Source organism: Mustela putorius, unplaced genomic scaffold (assembly GCF_011764305.1).
Source record: "Mustela putorius furo isolate JIRA1106 unplaced genomic scaffold, ASM1176430v1.1 tig00000174_pilon_pilon_pilon, whole genome shotgun sequence".
NCBI lineage: Eukaryota > Metazoa > Chordata > Mammalia > Carnivora > Mustelidae > Mustela > Mustela putorius.
The window spans coordinates 17,450,747-17,467,509 of record NW_025421304.1 but is presented as its reverse complement, the minus strand read 5'-3'; the positions used below and the strand labels follow the sequence as shown (position 1 = coordinate 17,467,509).

General features: G+C 43.5%; 1 protein-coding gene across 4 annotated transcripts in view; it reads right to left on the bottom strand.

The window, feature by feature from the left end:
- NUP93 (nucleoporin 93) overlaps window positions 1-16,763 on the bottom strand; it is a 109,568-nt gene that overhangs the window by 19,774 nt on the left and 73,031 nt on the right. For all 4 annotated transcript variants that reach the window (XR_006605578.1, XM_004744217.3, XM_004744218.3 and 1 more), the window contains 3 exons: window positions 12,867-12,995; window positions 3,269-3,343; window positions 1,133-1,222 (listed from right to left, as the gene is read on the bottom strand). Coding sequence is in view for 3 of the 4 variants with exons in the window: in XM_004744217.3 (XP_004744274.1) it covers window positions 1,133-1,222; window positions 3,269-3,343; window positions 12,867-12,995 (294 nt within the window). In the remaining variant the exon portion in view is untranslated. The remainder of the gene's footprint in view (window positions 1-1,132; window positions 1,223-3,268; window positions 3,344-12,866; window positions 12,996-16,763) is intronic.

Here is a 16,763-nt window from a genome sequence, read left to right as displayed (position 1 = left end):
CTTAAGGCTTAAAATACAGAGTTTAACCTAAATAATACAGGTTTTGTCTCCCAGAGACTCTCCAGGGGCCACTGGTGTGACCCCACCTTTGTGTCTCAGCCTCCCATCCTCCTCCCACCCACTCCCTTCAAGAGACGCCTCCGTGCCAGCCTCCCAGGACAGCAACGCCATTCTCTCCATGTTATCACCACACAGATGGGACTCCCTCTCCCCAGAATCCTCCTGGCTGTAAATCTCTCCTTAAAAATGGATTCCCTAAATGCTCTGCAATATTCTAAAGTTAAGAATCCTGGAAGACAGCACTGACTGGAGAAAAGCAGGTGTACACTTTTTCCAAAGGAGGAGAGAAAATCCTGTTCTGTCTCCCACAGAAACTAAAACTGTAGAAAATCCACCCAAATGTGGCTCTTTCTAGGTGGAGATGGTAGATGGATTCTTAACTTTTTTCTTTGGATTTAGTTGCACTGCTTTATATTTTACTGTCTAAAAAAAAAAAAAAATCAGAGGCATCTTTAAGGACCATAATCTTTCTCCTGCTCCCCATTGCTTCCATTTTATCCTTCCCTCTTTTTCCCATTCCTCCTGGCCACCTACCCATCCACCCATCCATCCACTTTCTTCCCCCTAGGGGGAGAAAATTGGCCACAGATTAGAACTGGGGGACAGGAATAAGCAATAAAGATGGGGAGTCAGGGCGGAAGGGAAGCAGCGGCCTATAAGCACGCACCTAAAGACCACGCCTGAGTAACGTTGAAGGGGCTCCCTGATGTGAAAACCACATCACCTTTACAGTTCAGCTCATGCAGAACGGTCTGGTAGTTTGAGGAGAAAAACTGGTGAGGGAACAGTTGAGTCCTGACTGGACTTCAAAGCAATACAGCTCAGGGAGACCTCCTGTGACCATTAATTGATCCCGGCTGGGCCTTCTAAAGATGCATTAAAAATACATGTACGTGGCATCATCATCAAAATCCACCCAAAGTTATTTAAAATAAAACTCTGAAGGACAGTTAACATTTTATTCCACGGAGCAGGGCGTCTCTTGAGCACAGCTCTGCACCATCAGCGAGCTGCTAATCCCATCTGAACAGCTGACAGCAGCATTTCTCCCTGGGTTAGCTCCGGGCACTACCTTATCATCCAGCTCCGCCACCGAAGCACAGAGTTCCACCAGGTTAGGCTGCAGGTGTCCATTTACAATCTTCTCGTTATAGATATAAATCTGAAATAAAAGGCAAAATAAATGGCACAATTTCTATTTTCTCCTCTCCTTTTTAAAACCCCTTGAGGCAGTTCTGAAGCCGGTTTCTGCACAAAGATCACGAGAAGCTTCAGCCAACCTTTCCTTCCTCAGTATGGCTGAGCCATCCATTCTGCCTGGAGGGCTAGGCCTCTGGCCAGCTTCCCAGATATGCCTTTGAAATTCATGCGGCAGCACCAACACAACAAACAGAGCTGCTACCCTGGCCTTCCTAAGAGCTGAAGAGTGGAAGGAGGGTGGTCTTGGTAGAAGAGGACCACAGGCAATGCCGGGCCTCTCTGCCCACCAGACCCTCTGCCCCAGCAACTGAGGGCCAAAGGGGAAGATGAGATATTGGGAAGACTTCCATTGCTGCTGCCAAAGAACCTGAGGCAGAGTCTGGTAATCCTTCTGGCAAAAGGACTGAAAGGCCCCAAGCCAGGGCTGGTGGACTGAGAGAGTAGTGTCAGGCTGCAGCCCTCCACGCGGGTTAGAAGAGCAGCTGCTGCATGTCCGGGATACCAATTTTCTCCAGGAAAGAATCCCTGCTCCTTAGGAACATTTTCTTTAAGAAAAAGTAACTACGTGATGTTTAAGGTATGGGAAAACCACTCTTACTTTGATTTTTATTTAAAAAAAAACTACAATAGTGATGGTAAAAACTTGTAGGTTCTATACTCTTTGCATCTGAAGTCCCTGTCCTACCAAGCACTGAACAAGGTAGTGAGATTAGACAAATCAGGACCCCACTGAACCTTATTTCCCTCTACTTTATCTGGGGGGATGGTATCATGTAGCCTCCAGGAGCATTACAATGATGAAATAAAATGGTTTTTAAACTACAACGTGGTGGTTATTTACTCAATGTGCATTTATCAGGAGCCTTCCCTTTGCAAAGTACTTTGTTCAACACAAAGATTCTCTCTCCACTGAAGGGGACAACCCTATAAAGAGATATATGACATGGTATCCTAAATCTAGAAAATGTTAGTTTCATGGAGTCTTAATTTCAAAGATACAGAAGAGACAGTTTCTCTACTCACAAGCTTATTATTTCATTAGACCTGAGCTCTGATGGTGGCTGTGGCAATGGGAGGAGTCATCCACATAACAAAGGTGAAATTTAAAGGATGGATGGGCGCCTGGGTGGGCCAGTCGGTTAAGTGTCTGCCTTCAGCTCAGGTCATGATCCCAGGCTCCTGGGATCAAGTCCCAAATCGGGCTCCTTCAACCTGCTTCTCCCTCTGCCTCTCTCTCTCTCTCTGTCTCTCATGAATAAATAAATAAAACCTTAAAAAAAAAAAAAGATGGAGATGCAGCAGGGAGAAAGAGAGAAATCTAAATCTGTTTTCCCTTCAATCTTGACACTATTTTGTGCAGAAGAACAGCAAATGATAATGAAACACACAGGCAGCCAGCACGGTTTTACTCAAAAAGTCAATTCCAGGTTTGTCCTGTCTCCTCAGGGCAGTTTCAGTCCAACAGCCCCTATGCTTACCACTAAGCATCTCAGTCCATCTCTATGCTACTGCATAACCATGATATACAACCAGAACCACAACCCCCCAAATACATGAGCTTCTCCAGGACCATATCTGAGAATGGTAAGTGCACCATGCTTACCAAAGCAGAAAAGCATTTAGAAAATTTCTATCAACAAGGGGTGAAGAAAGATTTCTCATAATACCATCAGCCTACCAGGTAACTCAGTTAATAGAGAGCTCCATTCGCTAAGAAGTGCAATTACCTGAGGCTTTACTGTACATGGGCTACTGCCAAATGCAAAATGTGATGCGTTGGTCAGTGTAGAGGGCAGATTTCCATTTCCCTAAGTCAAATGTGAGGCATTTTGTTACCCAATTTGATGGAATTCTCCAGTGACCCAGGTAGTAAAATATTAACCATCCTCTGAAGGAAAACCCAATTTGTTTTCAAGGTCTGACTTTCACATAAAGTCTTGGTTCTCTTTTACTCCCCAGAGTGCTCACATAAAACTTTCCTGGGTCTGATCTCTGAGAGCATGCTCACCTGCCGGGCGTAGGCCATCTCAATGCTATCCAGAGAACTTCGACCAGGGGGTCCCACATCACTGATGTAACTTGGCTGTAGGTAAATAAACATGCAGCGTTGTGATTAAGAACATCATTTAATCATGTAAAGAAAAAAAAAATCTTACACTTGTCTTTAACAAAGCTATGAGAAGTCTCTTTCATACTAAGACTTCTTCAAAATGAGGAATTAGGGGGTTTCAATAGGACAAAACTCTCATCCCATGAATACACAAGAAGAGAGCAGACATGAGACCCAACTCAAAAAAAATGGGAGGCTAGAAAGGCCGTAAGGATATCTCAATGACTGCTCCTGGAAATTCACATCTTTCCAACAATCGAATCAGTTTCAAGCCCCATTTCCACCCCATCCTCTCCCTCCATGTCTTCACACCAATGAAGCCATTATTATCTGTGGGCCTCCTGTTTCCATCAGTCATATCAGATAGCTGAGAGACTAAAGTGTAAAGGGTTACAAATTCAGACATTTCTTTTTTTTTTTTTTTTTAAGATTTTATTTATTTATTTGACAGACAGAGATCACAAGTAGGCAGAGAGGCAGGCAGAGAGAGAGAGAGGAGGAAGCAGGCTCCCCGCCAAGCAGAGAGCCTGACGCGGGACTCGATCCCAGGACCCTGAGATCATGACCTGAGCCGAAGGCAAGAGCCTCAACCCACTGAGCCACCCAGGCACCCCAATTCAGACATTTCTAATCTAAAACCCACCCTAAGAGAACAGCTGCTGATTAACTTTATATATCTGAAGACACAAAGCTGGTCTAAGTTGGGCAGTCATTGATTCATTCAGCAAACATTTGCTAAGCGCCTGCCACATGCAGAGCTGTGAGCAAGTCCATCCCCACAGGGATGACAACAGGGCTGCCCATGGAGCCTGGTCCCAAAGAGCTTCCCATCTATGGGGAGAGTTAGACACAAACATATGGAAAATTTTATTAGACTTTTTTTTAAAGAAAGACTAAAGTTAATCTTGAGTTAAGCCTCGTTTCCTACTGTGAACAAGTATGGGTCAAAACTAGGTATATCCTATTAGGTATATTCTTAAATTTCTACATTAGTTTATACTATACTATAGCAAATTCTTTTATGTTTCTTCCATTGAAAGAAAATTCAATGCTGTATTCTCTAAAACAAAACGAAACCAAAAAAAGGAGTTTAAAGCAAGCAGGTTTTCTGGGAAACCAACAGAAGACAGCAGGAAAACTTCTTGGCACTAGCAAAGCTGGCAAAAGGAGCATTTGTGTGGGCAAGTGCTGGGAGTAGGGTGCAGAGGAGAGGGGGAGGAGGCAGAAGGGTGAAGTTCTGAAGAGTGGGTGCTGAGCTGGCAGGACACCTGGGTTCCGGGAGGGCCACTTTACTCCCTGATTTGGGGCTCTGGAGCAGAGCGCATTCTCTTGGAGCCTCAGCTTCTCCTCAGTCGAATGAAGCAGGTGTCCCAGACAACCTCAGACGGTCCTCCTTGGCTCTGATTTTCAGCAGTCACTGCTATTAAAAGCCTGAAACAGTTTACTGACCTTGGCAGATGCTGCTATTGACTGACCCAATGATCATTTCAAATCCCCACCTCTTACCTCCACTCCCTGCCACCTTTCCGTCCAGCGTATGGGGTTTAAGACACCTAATGGTGTGTTGGTCAATGTTTTACCACCGGCTTGGGGAAGGGGCCTGAGGTGTAGTGAGTGTCTGCTGGTTTCCGTGATGTACAGATTCCCACCATGGCAGATGTCAAGCTATCCCAAGGAGTATCAGCTAGACTGTCAACTTTCTGGAAGTTTACCTCTACACACTATTGAATATACCCTTCCCCGGCTTCTGCTGCAGGTGGGATCGGCAGTGAGCCCTAGTTGTGGCCTATGAGATGAAGTACAAGTCTGCCGTACATTTTGTGGACAGCTTCTGCTCTTCCTGATGAAGGGAAAATGAAGAGCGTGGAATGGCCTTTCAGGCCCCCTCGGCACTCCCCAGTGTGACAGGACACACAGAGCTGCGGCAGCCATCCTGTGAGCTAAAGCACGTGAGGTGCCACGGAGGGTGGCATGCACAGACAGCCAGGCGCTGGGCCCAACAGCCGCACACAACAACTGAATGAAGGCCCACACTCTCTCCACACCCACAGACTTCTTGTTAGGCGAGAAAAAAGAAACCCTTATTCAAGCCGCCAAAACTGGTCTTCTGTTACTCACAGCAGAAAGCATTCCTGTCCGAAATACAGAATTAGTGAGAAGCACCAGGTGACAATGACGGCTACAGTTACCGAGTACTACTGTGCACCAAGCACTGTCTGAATTCCCACAACCCTTATAATGCACTTTTACTATGTCAACTTTACAGATGAAGACACTAAAGCAAAAAGCAGCTTGCCACGGTCACTCCAACAGGAGGCGAGGCAGCCATGGTCAGAGCACAGTCTGGCTCCTCCGGGTCAGTCAGAGCGCCCCAGGGCAACTTTCCAAGGACAGCCATCAAAGACCGAGAGGGCCGTGGGTAGCAACCCTGGCTCCACTACTCACTACCACGTGATCTTGCTCACACACAGTGCTTCGTTGGAGCCTTGGTTTCTTTAGCTGCAAGACAGGAGCGGTAATGGTAACCACCTCGGGTTTGTGACCAAGATGAAGCAAGGAGAAAAACAGTACTTACCTCACAGCACGGTTGTGAGGAATAAGTAGAAAGAACTCAGCACAGGGCCAAAAGCTGGCCCCAAAACACTATTGCCATCTTTTAAACAAAAACATAAACACAGGAATAAACCCTACTGGACCGATGTGGACACTATAGAAACTAACCTAAAATATTTTACTTTGTGCTGGCTGAAAATTCTCATCTCATTTTTCTAAAATAAACACATATTCCTTGAATGAACAGAACCCTCCAGCAGCTCATCCTCTCCTTCTGTACTAATTCTGAGTGTTCCCAGTAACACAGAGTCGAGGACTGTTCTATTAGCCAGACAGCCACCCTTCTGGAACAGAACCAACCATATGAAAGTTGATGATCCCAAAGTCTTTTCAAAAAACAGAGCACTAAATCTATTAACTTCAGTAGCCTAATTGACTAGGAGGATAAAAAGGGGAACACAACACTAAAACACTTCTGCAAGGACATAGTTGTTTCGCAACATATACATAAACAGCCTTGAGAAATATGTTCCAGTACTAAAACCTAACTTTTAAAATTATCCATTTAAAAAGTAGTTGGTTTTCAGCCTTCAAATTTCCATTTAAATTAATTTTGCCTAATGTTCTTGTTTTCAAAGTTACCTTTCCTTCATTTGCCCTTGGCCACGTCTCCATCACACAGCACAGAAAGTCAATTATCCCAGCCACAGGATGTGTACACGCACATTCCTGAGCCCAGGAACCAGCAAACATTCACTGGAATTTCAAGCCCAGGAGCTGCTTGAAAGCTGGGAGAGTGAGTAGCTGCCAGTATGTCGCGTGGGAGTAACATTCCAAACCCCTTGGACACTTGGGTCTCTTGGCACTGGGGCCTGATGGCACCACGATAGGAACAACTGGAGCAGGGAATCAGAGACCAGAAAGGCAGGGAAGATGGGAGGGCAAGGCCACAGAGGGCAGCAAGGGGCTCACCCAGGAGCCTGGAGATACAGTAAGTGAAGAAAACAGCAGGGAGCACAGACATGAGAAGAGTCTTCTCAGAGTAGACAGCAACTCCAAAACAGTAAGAGAGCATTCCAGATCAAGTAGGAAGTGGCTGGAAGATGGCAGCAGGGAATCATTAAGTTTTGTTAACCAACCACTTTTGTGTAAAGAATATCCAGGTCGGTTAAGTGTCTAATTTTTGGTTTCAGTGCAGGTCATGATCTCCCGAACAGAGCCCAGCATTGGGCTCTCTGCTAAGCAGGGAGTCTGCTTCCCCTCATGCTCTCTCTCTCTAATAAATATATAAATCTTTGGGGGAAAAAACCCATCTACTGCCTACATCTAATACTAATGCAGGCATCAGATAAAAACTGACTTTTAAATACTGTTTTAAAAGTTGGCTAAGATATATAAAGGATTCCCAACACTGTTCAAACCCCGTGTGCTATCATGCGAGCAGCACAGCACTGGGGGTGTTCCTTCCACTAACCACAAGCAAGGATGGCACAGGGGTTCCAGAAGTCTTTCTTGCTTCAAAGCACATGGTTTTTATTCAGACCACAACTTGAAAAGTTATTAACAAATTTTCAATTCCTCTCTTCCTTTAAAAATTACACCTCTTTCTTCAATCATATCCTAAGGAAAGCAATTTCCCAAACTGAATTTGTGCTATAGAAGCATTATTTCCTTTCTGAAAACTTGTTAGAAACAGGTATCATTGACATTTTGTTGCTCTTCTCAGGAGGCTTGGAGGTAAATGTTTTAGGAACTCACCATATCCTAGTTCATTTTTGCTTTTAAAAAAAGTCTCAAAGGGTGCCTGGGTGGTACAGTTTGTTAAGCCTCTGACTCATGATTTTGGCTCAGGTCGTGATCTCAGGATCATGAGATCAAGCCCACATGGGGTTCTGGGCTCAGGATGGAGTCTGCTTAAGACTCTCCTTTTGCCCCCCCACAAACCCTGTTGCCACACTCTTGCTCTCTCTAAAATAAACAAATCTTAAAAAAAAAAAAAAAGTGTCAGCTTTTCTTTATATTAAATTATCCAAATGTGAACATTTTCCTTCAAATGTAAGGTCAATTCAAAATGATCAAAAGCCTCCTTCCTAAGTAATGACACTGGGTGCCAACAACCTTACTCTTGACAACAGAGTGCCTGGAGAAGAATGGTTTAGATGGCAAGTCATACTTCTTCAGTTATTTCTTCTACTTGTACACAAAAATTCCTTTCATTCCTAAAGGTTCTTTATAAATTGAGAGAAAGCCCCAAAAAGGGACAGGTCCCTATTGAAATGATTAAAATAAATTTCACGTGTAGCTTACCAAGTACTAGCAGCCACCATAAATACTGCTCACATGTGCAGCGTGTGCACTCTCTGCCGTCACCCGGCGAGCCCCTTCACCCAGGTTCTGCTTTCCTTATGACACTTCTTCCAGAGTGGCCATTTATAGGAAAGACACCCAGACCCAGAATTCCCAAGCCTCTGGCCTTCACACTTTGTGATCTCCTATAAATAAGGTAGAGGAAAATGCCTGCCCAAGTAGAAATAACATCACCTTTCCATTATTTTGAAGATTATAAGGGAAAAGCCTGTAGAAATGGCTAAATTGTAAAAGGGCAAAAAAAAAAAAACCAGGTATGGCAAGGATATGGAACAAATGGAATTCTCACCTACTGCTGGTGGGAGGGTACATGGATATAACCATTTTGGAAAATTGTTTGGCAGATTCTACCACTGATGAACACACATATATCCTCTGACCCAGCAATTTCCCTCTGAGCTGTACTCAACAGAGATACAAACATATGTTCACCAAAAGACACGTACAAGAACGTTCACAATAGCACTATTCATAAAAGCAAAGAACTGGAAACTATCCAAATGTCCATCAACCCAAGGACAGATACGCAGATTGTAGTGATACTGCTCAGCCATGAGAATGAATGGTCCGCAGCTACATGCAATGGTAAACAGAATGTTCAGCAAAAGAAGCCAGAAAGTAGAGGACATACTGCAGGATTTCATTTACATGAAATTCAAAAACAGCCCACATTAATCTATGATGTTAGAAGTCAGGACCAGGGTTCCCCTGGTGGTGATGGTTGAGAGGTAGTGACTAGAAGGGCACACAAGGAGGGTTGTCCGGGTACTGGTAATAACCTGTTTCTTCATCTGAGTGTGTTCCATTTGTGATACTTCACTGAGCTGCATACTTGTAATGTATACACTTCTCTTTATATATGTTATACTTCAGGAAAAAAGTTCAAAGCAAACAGCAACAAACAGCATAGGTCCAGAAAATGGTACTTCCTTAGAGGACCTGAAAGGAGAACCATCTGCATCCCTTGCCAGCTTTTACAGCAAAGCGATCCATTCTGCTAGGTGTCACAACAGAGAAGAGCAAAGTATTGATAACTCTCTTCCAAGGGGACTCGAGGTCAAGGAAGAAAAAGTCTACTAAATAGACTAATCTATTTTTAAGAGAAGAGCAATCAAAAAAGAACATCTCATTAGCAGCTTATAATTACTTCCAAATCCCAATACAGACCACAACCTATTAACACCATTTTAAAAAATGAAGTTTATAAAACCATGAGCTGTTCCACTTACCTGTCCAGACTCACAAGAAATTGGGAAAGAAACATTAGGCTGGCCAAGGGTTTTATACAGCTCTTCTTTCCCAAAGATCTGATCTTAGTCTTGGAACCTAAGAAGTGTGCCACCGTGTCCTTAATGAGTAATTTCCTAAGACAAATGTCTTTAGTGTTTATATGGAGGCCAAATTAAATAGAAAAAGCTGGTTTTTAAATCAGGAGCACATGTGTGGATACGGGATGTATGAAGTTATCCTGTAGGCATGACAATGCCAAACTTTTCACATTTGATCCAGACATCAATGGAACGGTGGTACAGAAACCAATAGTCCTGGGTTTCACCCGTTTATTATGTGTCTCTCTGAGCCTCAGTTGTCCTAGTTCTTGTGAGAAAAGAATCTAGCTAGCCATGAAACAAATTCCAAGAAAAATGCTTACCAAAAAACATTGAAATGTCTTACACTATAATTTTTACAACATTGTAATTTTTAATCTGCACCTCTAAATCATCTGAAATGACTTGTTTTTATAACAATAGTAAGGGATGACCATTATGCGTCAGGTGTTTACATTATCACTAATCTTCCCAATAATCCCATTTTACCAGTAAAGATACTGAAGGTCCGCAAGGTTAAGTCCCTTGAACAAGGTCTCAGAACTAGTGAGTGCTCAGAACTAGAGCAAGGATGTGACCCCAGGTCTGTTTACTCCTCAACACCAGAGTCATAACTGCATGGCAAGTCATAGCTCCCCCTTGGCATAAAGGCAGACATGACAGATCAAGCAAGATGCTCTTTCCTGCCAATCCTGCGATGCAGCCTCAAAGTCCCTCTCAGTGAGGGTCTCCAGGGTACATGAAGTGAAAAAAGCAAGATACAGAACAGAGCGTAGAGAAAGCTAACTTTTGTATAAGAAGGAGTGGGGAGGATAAGAATGCACAGTCTCCTATATCTGTGTTCATATGAAGAAACACTGGAAATACACATAATAATAAGTAGTGATTACATCTGGGGGAGGCAAATCGGGGAGGGAAACAGCTTTTGGGGGACAGGGTACTTTAATTCTTGAATCACATAAATATAATGCCTTTTTAAAAATCATATTTTAGGGGCACCCGGGTGGCTCAGTGGGTTAAGCCTCTGCCTTCAGCTCAGGTCATGATCTCAGGGTCCTGGGATCGAGCCCCGCATTGGGCTCTCTGCTTGGTGGGGAGCCTGCTTCCCCCTCTCTCTCTGCCTGCTGCTCTGCCTACTTGTGATCTCTCTGTCTCTGTCAAATAAATAAATAAAATCTTAAAAAAAAAATCAGATTTTAGAGAGGAGAAAACCCTCAACACTACCACCAATCAATAAACACTGGCAATTAAAACAAACCCTATTTAACATACCCTCTCTAAAATCAGTTTCAACATATCTCTAATACTTCAGAGCCCAATGATTTGTTCAGCAAGTATTGCCTGAACATCTGTTCCAGGCATTCATCTAGGCACTGCAGGGATGAGTAAAAATAAGACAGACAAAATCCTTACCTTCATAGAGCTTACCTTCTACTATGAGAAACAGGCACTAAGCAGTATAAAGACATGAAACATACACAATGGTACGTGGAAGGAAATGCTGAAAAGAAAAATACAGCAAGAAAAAGGGCTACAGGAAGTGTGGAAGAGAGAGGGGCTAGGTTAGAATTCAGATCTCAAGGCCTTGAAGGCCTCAGTGAGATGGCACTGAGTAAATATCTGAAGGAAGTGAGGGAGGTAGCCACACAGCTATTTGGGGGGAGAACATTCTCAGCAGAATCCAATAGGAAGAACGGAGGACCTGAGAGAGGAGCAAGCCTGCCAGCTCTGTTCAAGGAATCTGTTAAGGAGCGAGCATGGCTGCAGCAGAGAGAGCAATGGGAAGAGTGGGATGAGGTGAGCTCGGAGAGAAAACACCACCAGGTCACATGGGGACAGAGAGGTCATGGTGAAGACTTTGGCTTTCACTCCAAGGGAGGTAGGTGTCACTGGAGAATCCTAAGCAGAGGAGTGACCTGATCTAACCTGTGTTTTAACACAGTCATTCTGGTTGTGCTGAGAAGAGACTGCACAGGGCAAAAGGAGGAAGACTAGTGCAGCTGAGCAACTCTAAGCTGCCCCCATCCCCAGCCAATCGCCACCTGCTCGGATTCAAGCTCTTGTATAATCTTCTCCCCAGGAGTATAGGCTGGATTTAGTGACTTACTTTGAACAAACAGAGGGGTTAAGATACCACTTTCATGATTAAGTCATAGAAAGACTGGTTTCTATCTAGAGAGTACTTTAGATCTCCCTCAGATATCCCATTCTTGCTCCGGGGTAAGCAAGTTATTATGTTGTAAGCAGCACAACAGAGAGACCCATGCGACAAGAACCTGATATCCCAGCCAAGGGTCATAGAAAACCTGAGGCTTGCCAAGAGCCACATGGAGGAAGCTTAGGAGTAGATCCTCCTGGAGTCGAATCTTGAAATGAGTAAAGCTTCAGCTCACACTCTTAAGAAACCCTGAGCCAGAAATACCCAGCTAAGCTAAATGCTTGTTTGCAGCCACTATGGTTTGGAGTAATTTGTTGGACAGCCATGGAGTAAATAAAACCAGCAGTTAGAGGCTAGTTCAATAAGCTGAGAGAGGTGATGGTAGTTTGGACCAGAGTGTTAATGCTGGAGGTGTAAGAAGTGGGTGGAGTCTGGATGTGTAGGGGAGAGTCAGGTTAATTGGACTTGCCAACATGTGAGACAGACTAGATGGGGAAAGGAGAGGACAAAAGTGAGTCTGAGGTTTTTGATCCAAGTAAGTGAAAAACTGGAACTGCCCTTTATAAAGATGATAAACTCTGTGAAATGAGAAGGCTGGCAGGCTGGCATGGGAAGGAGGTGGTGTATAGTTGCTCTCATGACCCAATTACAGACATGGAGAGCTTGAGATGGCTAGGACGCATCCAAGGAGAGCCAAGGACACTAGACAAATGAGTTTGGGGTATAGGCCGGCAAGGTAGACCTGAATCTTCAGCACCGAAATGGCATTTAAAGCTACAAACCCAGATGAGATCAACCGGGCAGTGGCAGAATGAGAAAACACAGGTCAAGGATTGCGCCCGAGGATGCTCGAACATCTCGAGGTTGAGGAACCCGAGGAAAACTCAGCAAAAAAAGCTGAGCAGAAACAGCCAGACAGGCTGGAGGAAATCCTGGCAAATGTGGGCATCCTGGGGGCCAGGGGAAGAAAGTGTCTTCATGGGGAGATGGTGATCATCTGTGCCAAGACTGCCAGTAGTTGAGTTTATAGCTAAGCATTCCTGACCTCACATTTTTACTGGTAGTGGCTTATCTTTTGGATTCAACTTACCTCACTTTCTTGAGTGAAGTCCAAAGCATCTTCTCCTGATGCCAGCAGAGTGTGGAGAATTCGCTGTTTTACTTGCTCCCACTCGACCAGCATGGACTCTCGATGGTACTCCTCAGCCATGCCAAAGGTCTGTCAGAGAGGAACAGAGGCAGATGACTCATACAGGAAAACAACATAACTTCAAAGTTACTATTTCCTTCAAAGTTCAACAGAAACTCAAAGCCCTTCCAATGATCATCTTTCTGTAAGCAGAGCAAAAGCAACCAACTTAAAAATTATTCTTAAGAGTTTAACGCATTAAAAATAATTGTTTTAATAGTGGTAAACACTTGTAAGATTTACTTCTTAAACCACTTTTGAGTGTACCGTTCAGTGCTATTAGTACACTCAGACTATTGGGCAGCTACCATGGCCATACAATTCCACAGCTCTTTTCATCTTGTAAAACTGGAATCCTTTCCCTAGTAAACAGACTCTCCACCCTCTCCTTCCCCCAGGCCCCAGGAACCACCACTCTACTTTCTGTCTCTCTGTTTTCAACTATTTCCAGGCTCTTTATAGAAGTACAATCAAACAGTGTTTGTCTTTTGGGATTGGCTTGTTCCATGCAGTATAATGTCCTCAAGGTTTGTCCGTGTTGTAGTATATGCAGAATTTCCTTCCTTTTTAAGGCTGAAAAACATTCCATTGTGTGTGTACCACATTTCGCTGATCCATCCATCTATCATGGACACTGGAGTTGGTTCCACTTGTTGGTTGTTTGAGTAATGTTGCTATAAACGTGGATGTTCAAATTTCTCTCCTAACTCCTGCTTTCAGTTCTTCAGGGTATATATACTCAGAAGTGGAACTGCTGGATCACGTAGTAATTCTGTGTCTAATTTTTTGATGGATTGAATAGTGTTGCCGTACAGGATGTACCCTTCTACATTTCCACCAACAGTGCACAAAGGCTCCAGCTTCTCCAGCTTCTCCACAGTTTTTCTTGGTTTTTTCTTGGGGGGTTGCCATCCTAATAGGTGTGAGTTGATATCTCATGGTTTTGATTTATTTACATTCCCCTAATGATTAGTGCTTTTTATGTGCTCATTAAGATAAATACCTCTTTAAACCTCTGAAATTAGGCTACATTTTACAAGTGATTAGCACATCACAGTTTAAAGTGAAGTACTTTTCCTTGGATTATAACAATCAGTGGTTTTTAGTAAACATCTAAGAAGAGACAAAAACAAAAGATTGTCTCAATGTCTTTATTTTTTAAGAGACAGTAATATTTTCATAAAAGGAAGTAAACCAGTAAAAGAGAAGTGGCACCTTCTACGATTAGGTCTCCTACCACTCTACTCAAAGTGATCACAGAAAGTCTGGCAAACCTCGAGCCTGTCTAATGCTAATACTAAAGGTTGCTGCCAAAACAAAGGTGCTCAGAAAGAAAAGGAAAAAGAAGAAGAAAAGAAAGGAGGGAGGAAGGGAGGGAAGAAGACAAGACAAAACAAAGCAAAACTTTCTTGAAGGAATGAAAGCGACTTATAGATACACTTATTCTTACCCTGTTACTCTTTAACTGGCAGACCAGGTTTCCCAACAGCTTCAGCCCACTTCCCAAAAAGCCATTTCATTTACAGTCAGACTGGCATCTAATTAGGCAGCACCAGGGGAATGAGCATTAGTAATGCCTACTTTATTTTTGGCAACGTAGATAATTTATAATGATAATATCCATATACATGAGCCCTGGGAAACTGTCAGAAAAATCACATACACTCTTCCTACAAATGGGATGTTTGAGTATGGACAGTTACTTATTAAAATCTGGAAAAGACAGATAGCAAACACATAAAAATGATTGGGAAGAAGGCTAAGGTCGCCTGCAAGTCTGATTTTGGTCCATCTATCAACGAATCCCTTCTCTAGTTATGTATTTTGAAGAGACAAAGAGAAATGACAATCACAAACTTTAAAAACAGTCTTCTACCTGGTTTGCATCTCGCTGGAGTCAGGCAGAATGGAGTGTTCCAGTCAGTTAGACGGGAGTGAAAAAAAATACCCCGGGGGGGGGGGATCATTTTCTCTTATTACACTAGTGAACTTCAATATGAGAGCTATGCATTTTGCATAGAGAGAAGTATACCAGAACAGAAAGGCGGTATCATGCATAGGAGAAGGGGTGGTTTCCCTTGAAGATATCCAGAAATGGTGCACAAGTGAACCACAATTTCTTCTCAACTCTTCCTATTTAGTGGTCAGACCAACAACCTCTTCAGCTGGGAAAATGAAGGGCGATGTGGCACGAGGACAAGGGTGGGCAGAACTAGGGGGGTGGGGGGAAGGCTGGCAGACCACTTTCTGAGCATGCAACAGGAGGGGAGGCACGGCCTAAGCTGTGGTACTGACCCAGGACAGCAGAGTGACACAGGAGTTTTTCTTAAGGTAAGTCCTCTGGCTGGGTAAAGAATGGCCTAACAGTAAAAGTAACTGAAGGAAACTGTTTACTATCCAGACACGCTGTTGATGAGACAGTGGGCTCAGACTTCCAAGTGTCATTTAAGGGTTAGACTGACAAGAGTGGGAATTAACCAACACCTGTTAATCAGGCTGCCTACCTATGTGCCAAGAACTGTTGTTTCAAGAACACAGGAAGTACTCTGAAAACTGGCAGCTTTCTGGGCTCAAATCCTCAGATATATCTGAGCAGTGCCAGGCTACTCATTTAGAAACAGCCCACAACCTGAATGAACAGCACTGTGGTTCCTTTCGTCATTAGTGTGATAAGGAGCTTCAAATAAAAATAAATGGGCCAACATTAAAATTCTCTTCCTTTGACCACACAACCCCTAGCTTATCTTAATTACATTCGAGCTAATGAACATCTAATTTGTGGGCTAATCAGAGATGATCAGCCACCCATCTGCCCTATTCCAGCCTATTCCCTTCAGACCCACAACCGAACCACCAGATTAGGTGCAAAGAAGAATGCCAACTAGGAGAGCTAATGAATGAGATTCAACAGAGCTACTCATTGACAACGAAGAGTGAAGTTCTGAGGCAAGATGAAAGGTAGGAACAGCAGGGACAAGGAGAGGGATCCAAAGGAAGAGAAAAGGGACAACCTGGAAGGGTGTGTGGATGTGTAAAAATTAAAAGAAGGAAAGACAAACCACAGAAAATGACAAAGCAGTAGAGAAATTATAAATTACATGGGACTCTTTCAGGTTAGGTGTGGACATCTACCTCTCTGCAAACAGTGAAGAAAGGAAGGCAGGAAGAGAACTGGGCAACTGAATTAAAAACAGGTGGGGAACACTCAAACCCCTTTTTCATAAAGGGAATAGGGAAATATGCCTTGACTTCACACCCACTTATTGAGCTGTTGCTGGCTTTTAGAAACTCTACATATGTTCTGATAATATTGTTCTGTTTTTGCTGGGACGCACCAAATGGAAAAAGATAGGACACATTTGTGGTTTTGAAGCTTGTTTTCTTGGCATTTCAGCAGGACATTGGCAAGTTATTCAAACATGAAATTACCACCAAAATGCCAGGAAGCCGCTCACCTTTTGTTTGAAAATAATTCTTGCTCAGTGGTAGTGTCCTAGTGTCCAGACAGGTGAAAGGTCTCTCCCACAGGCCAGCTCCCAACACCGGAAAATCTCCCTCACAAACACATATGCACACATTTTGCACTGTGGTGTGTCACTTAGATGTTTTGGCTGGCTGCACATTTAGTCTCAGTATGGTACAGTGTTCAGAGACTGCCAATTCCAGAAACACATTCCGCAGGGTAAATGGATTAATAAGGCTCAGTGGCATTCGACAATCCTAATTTAATTTCACTGGTCCTTTACAGCAGGAGAATCGATGTTGGTGAGTAACTCACTCAAAGTGTGAAGAAAAAAG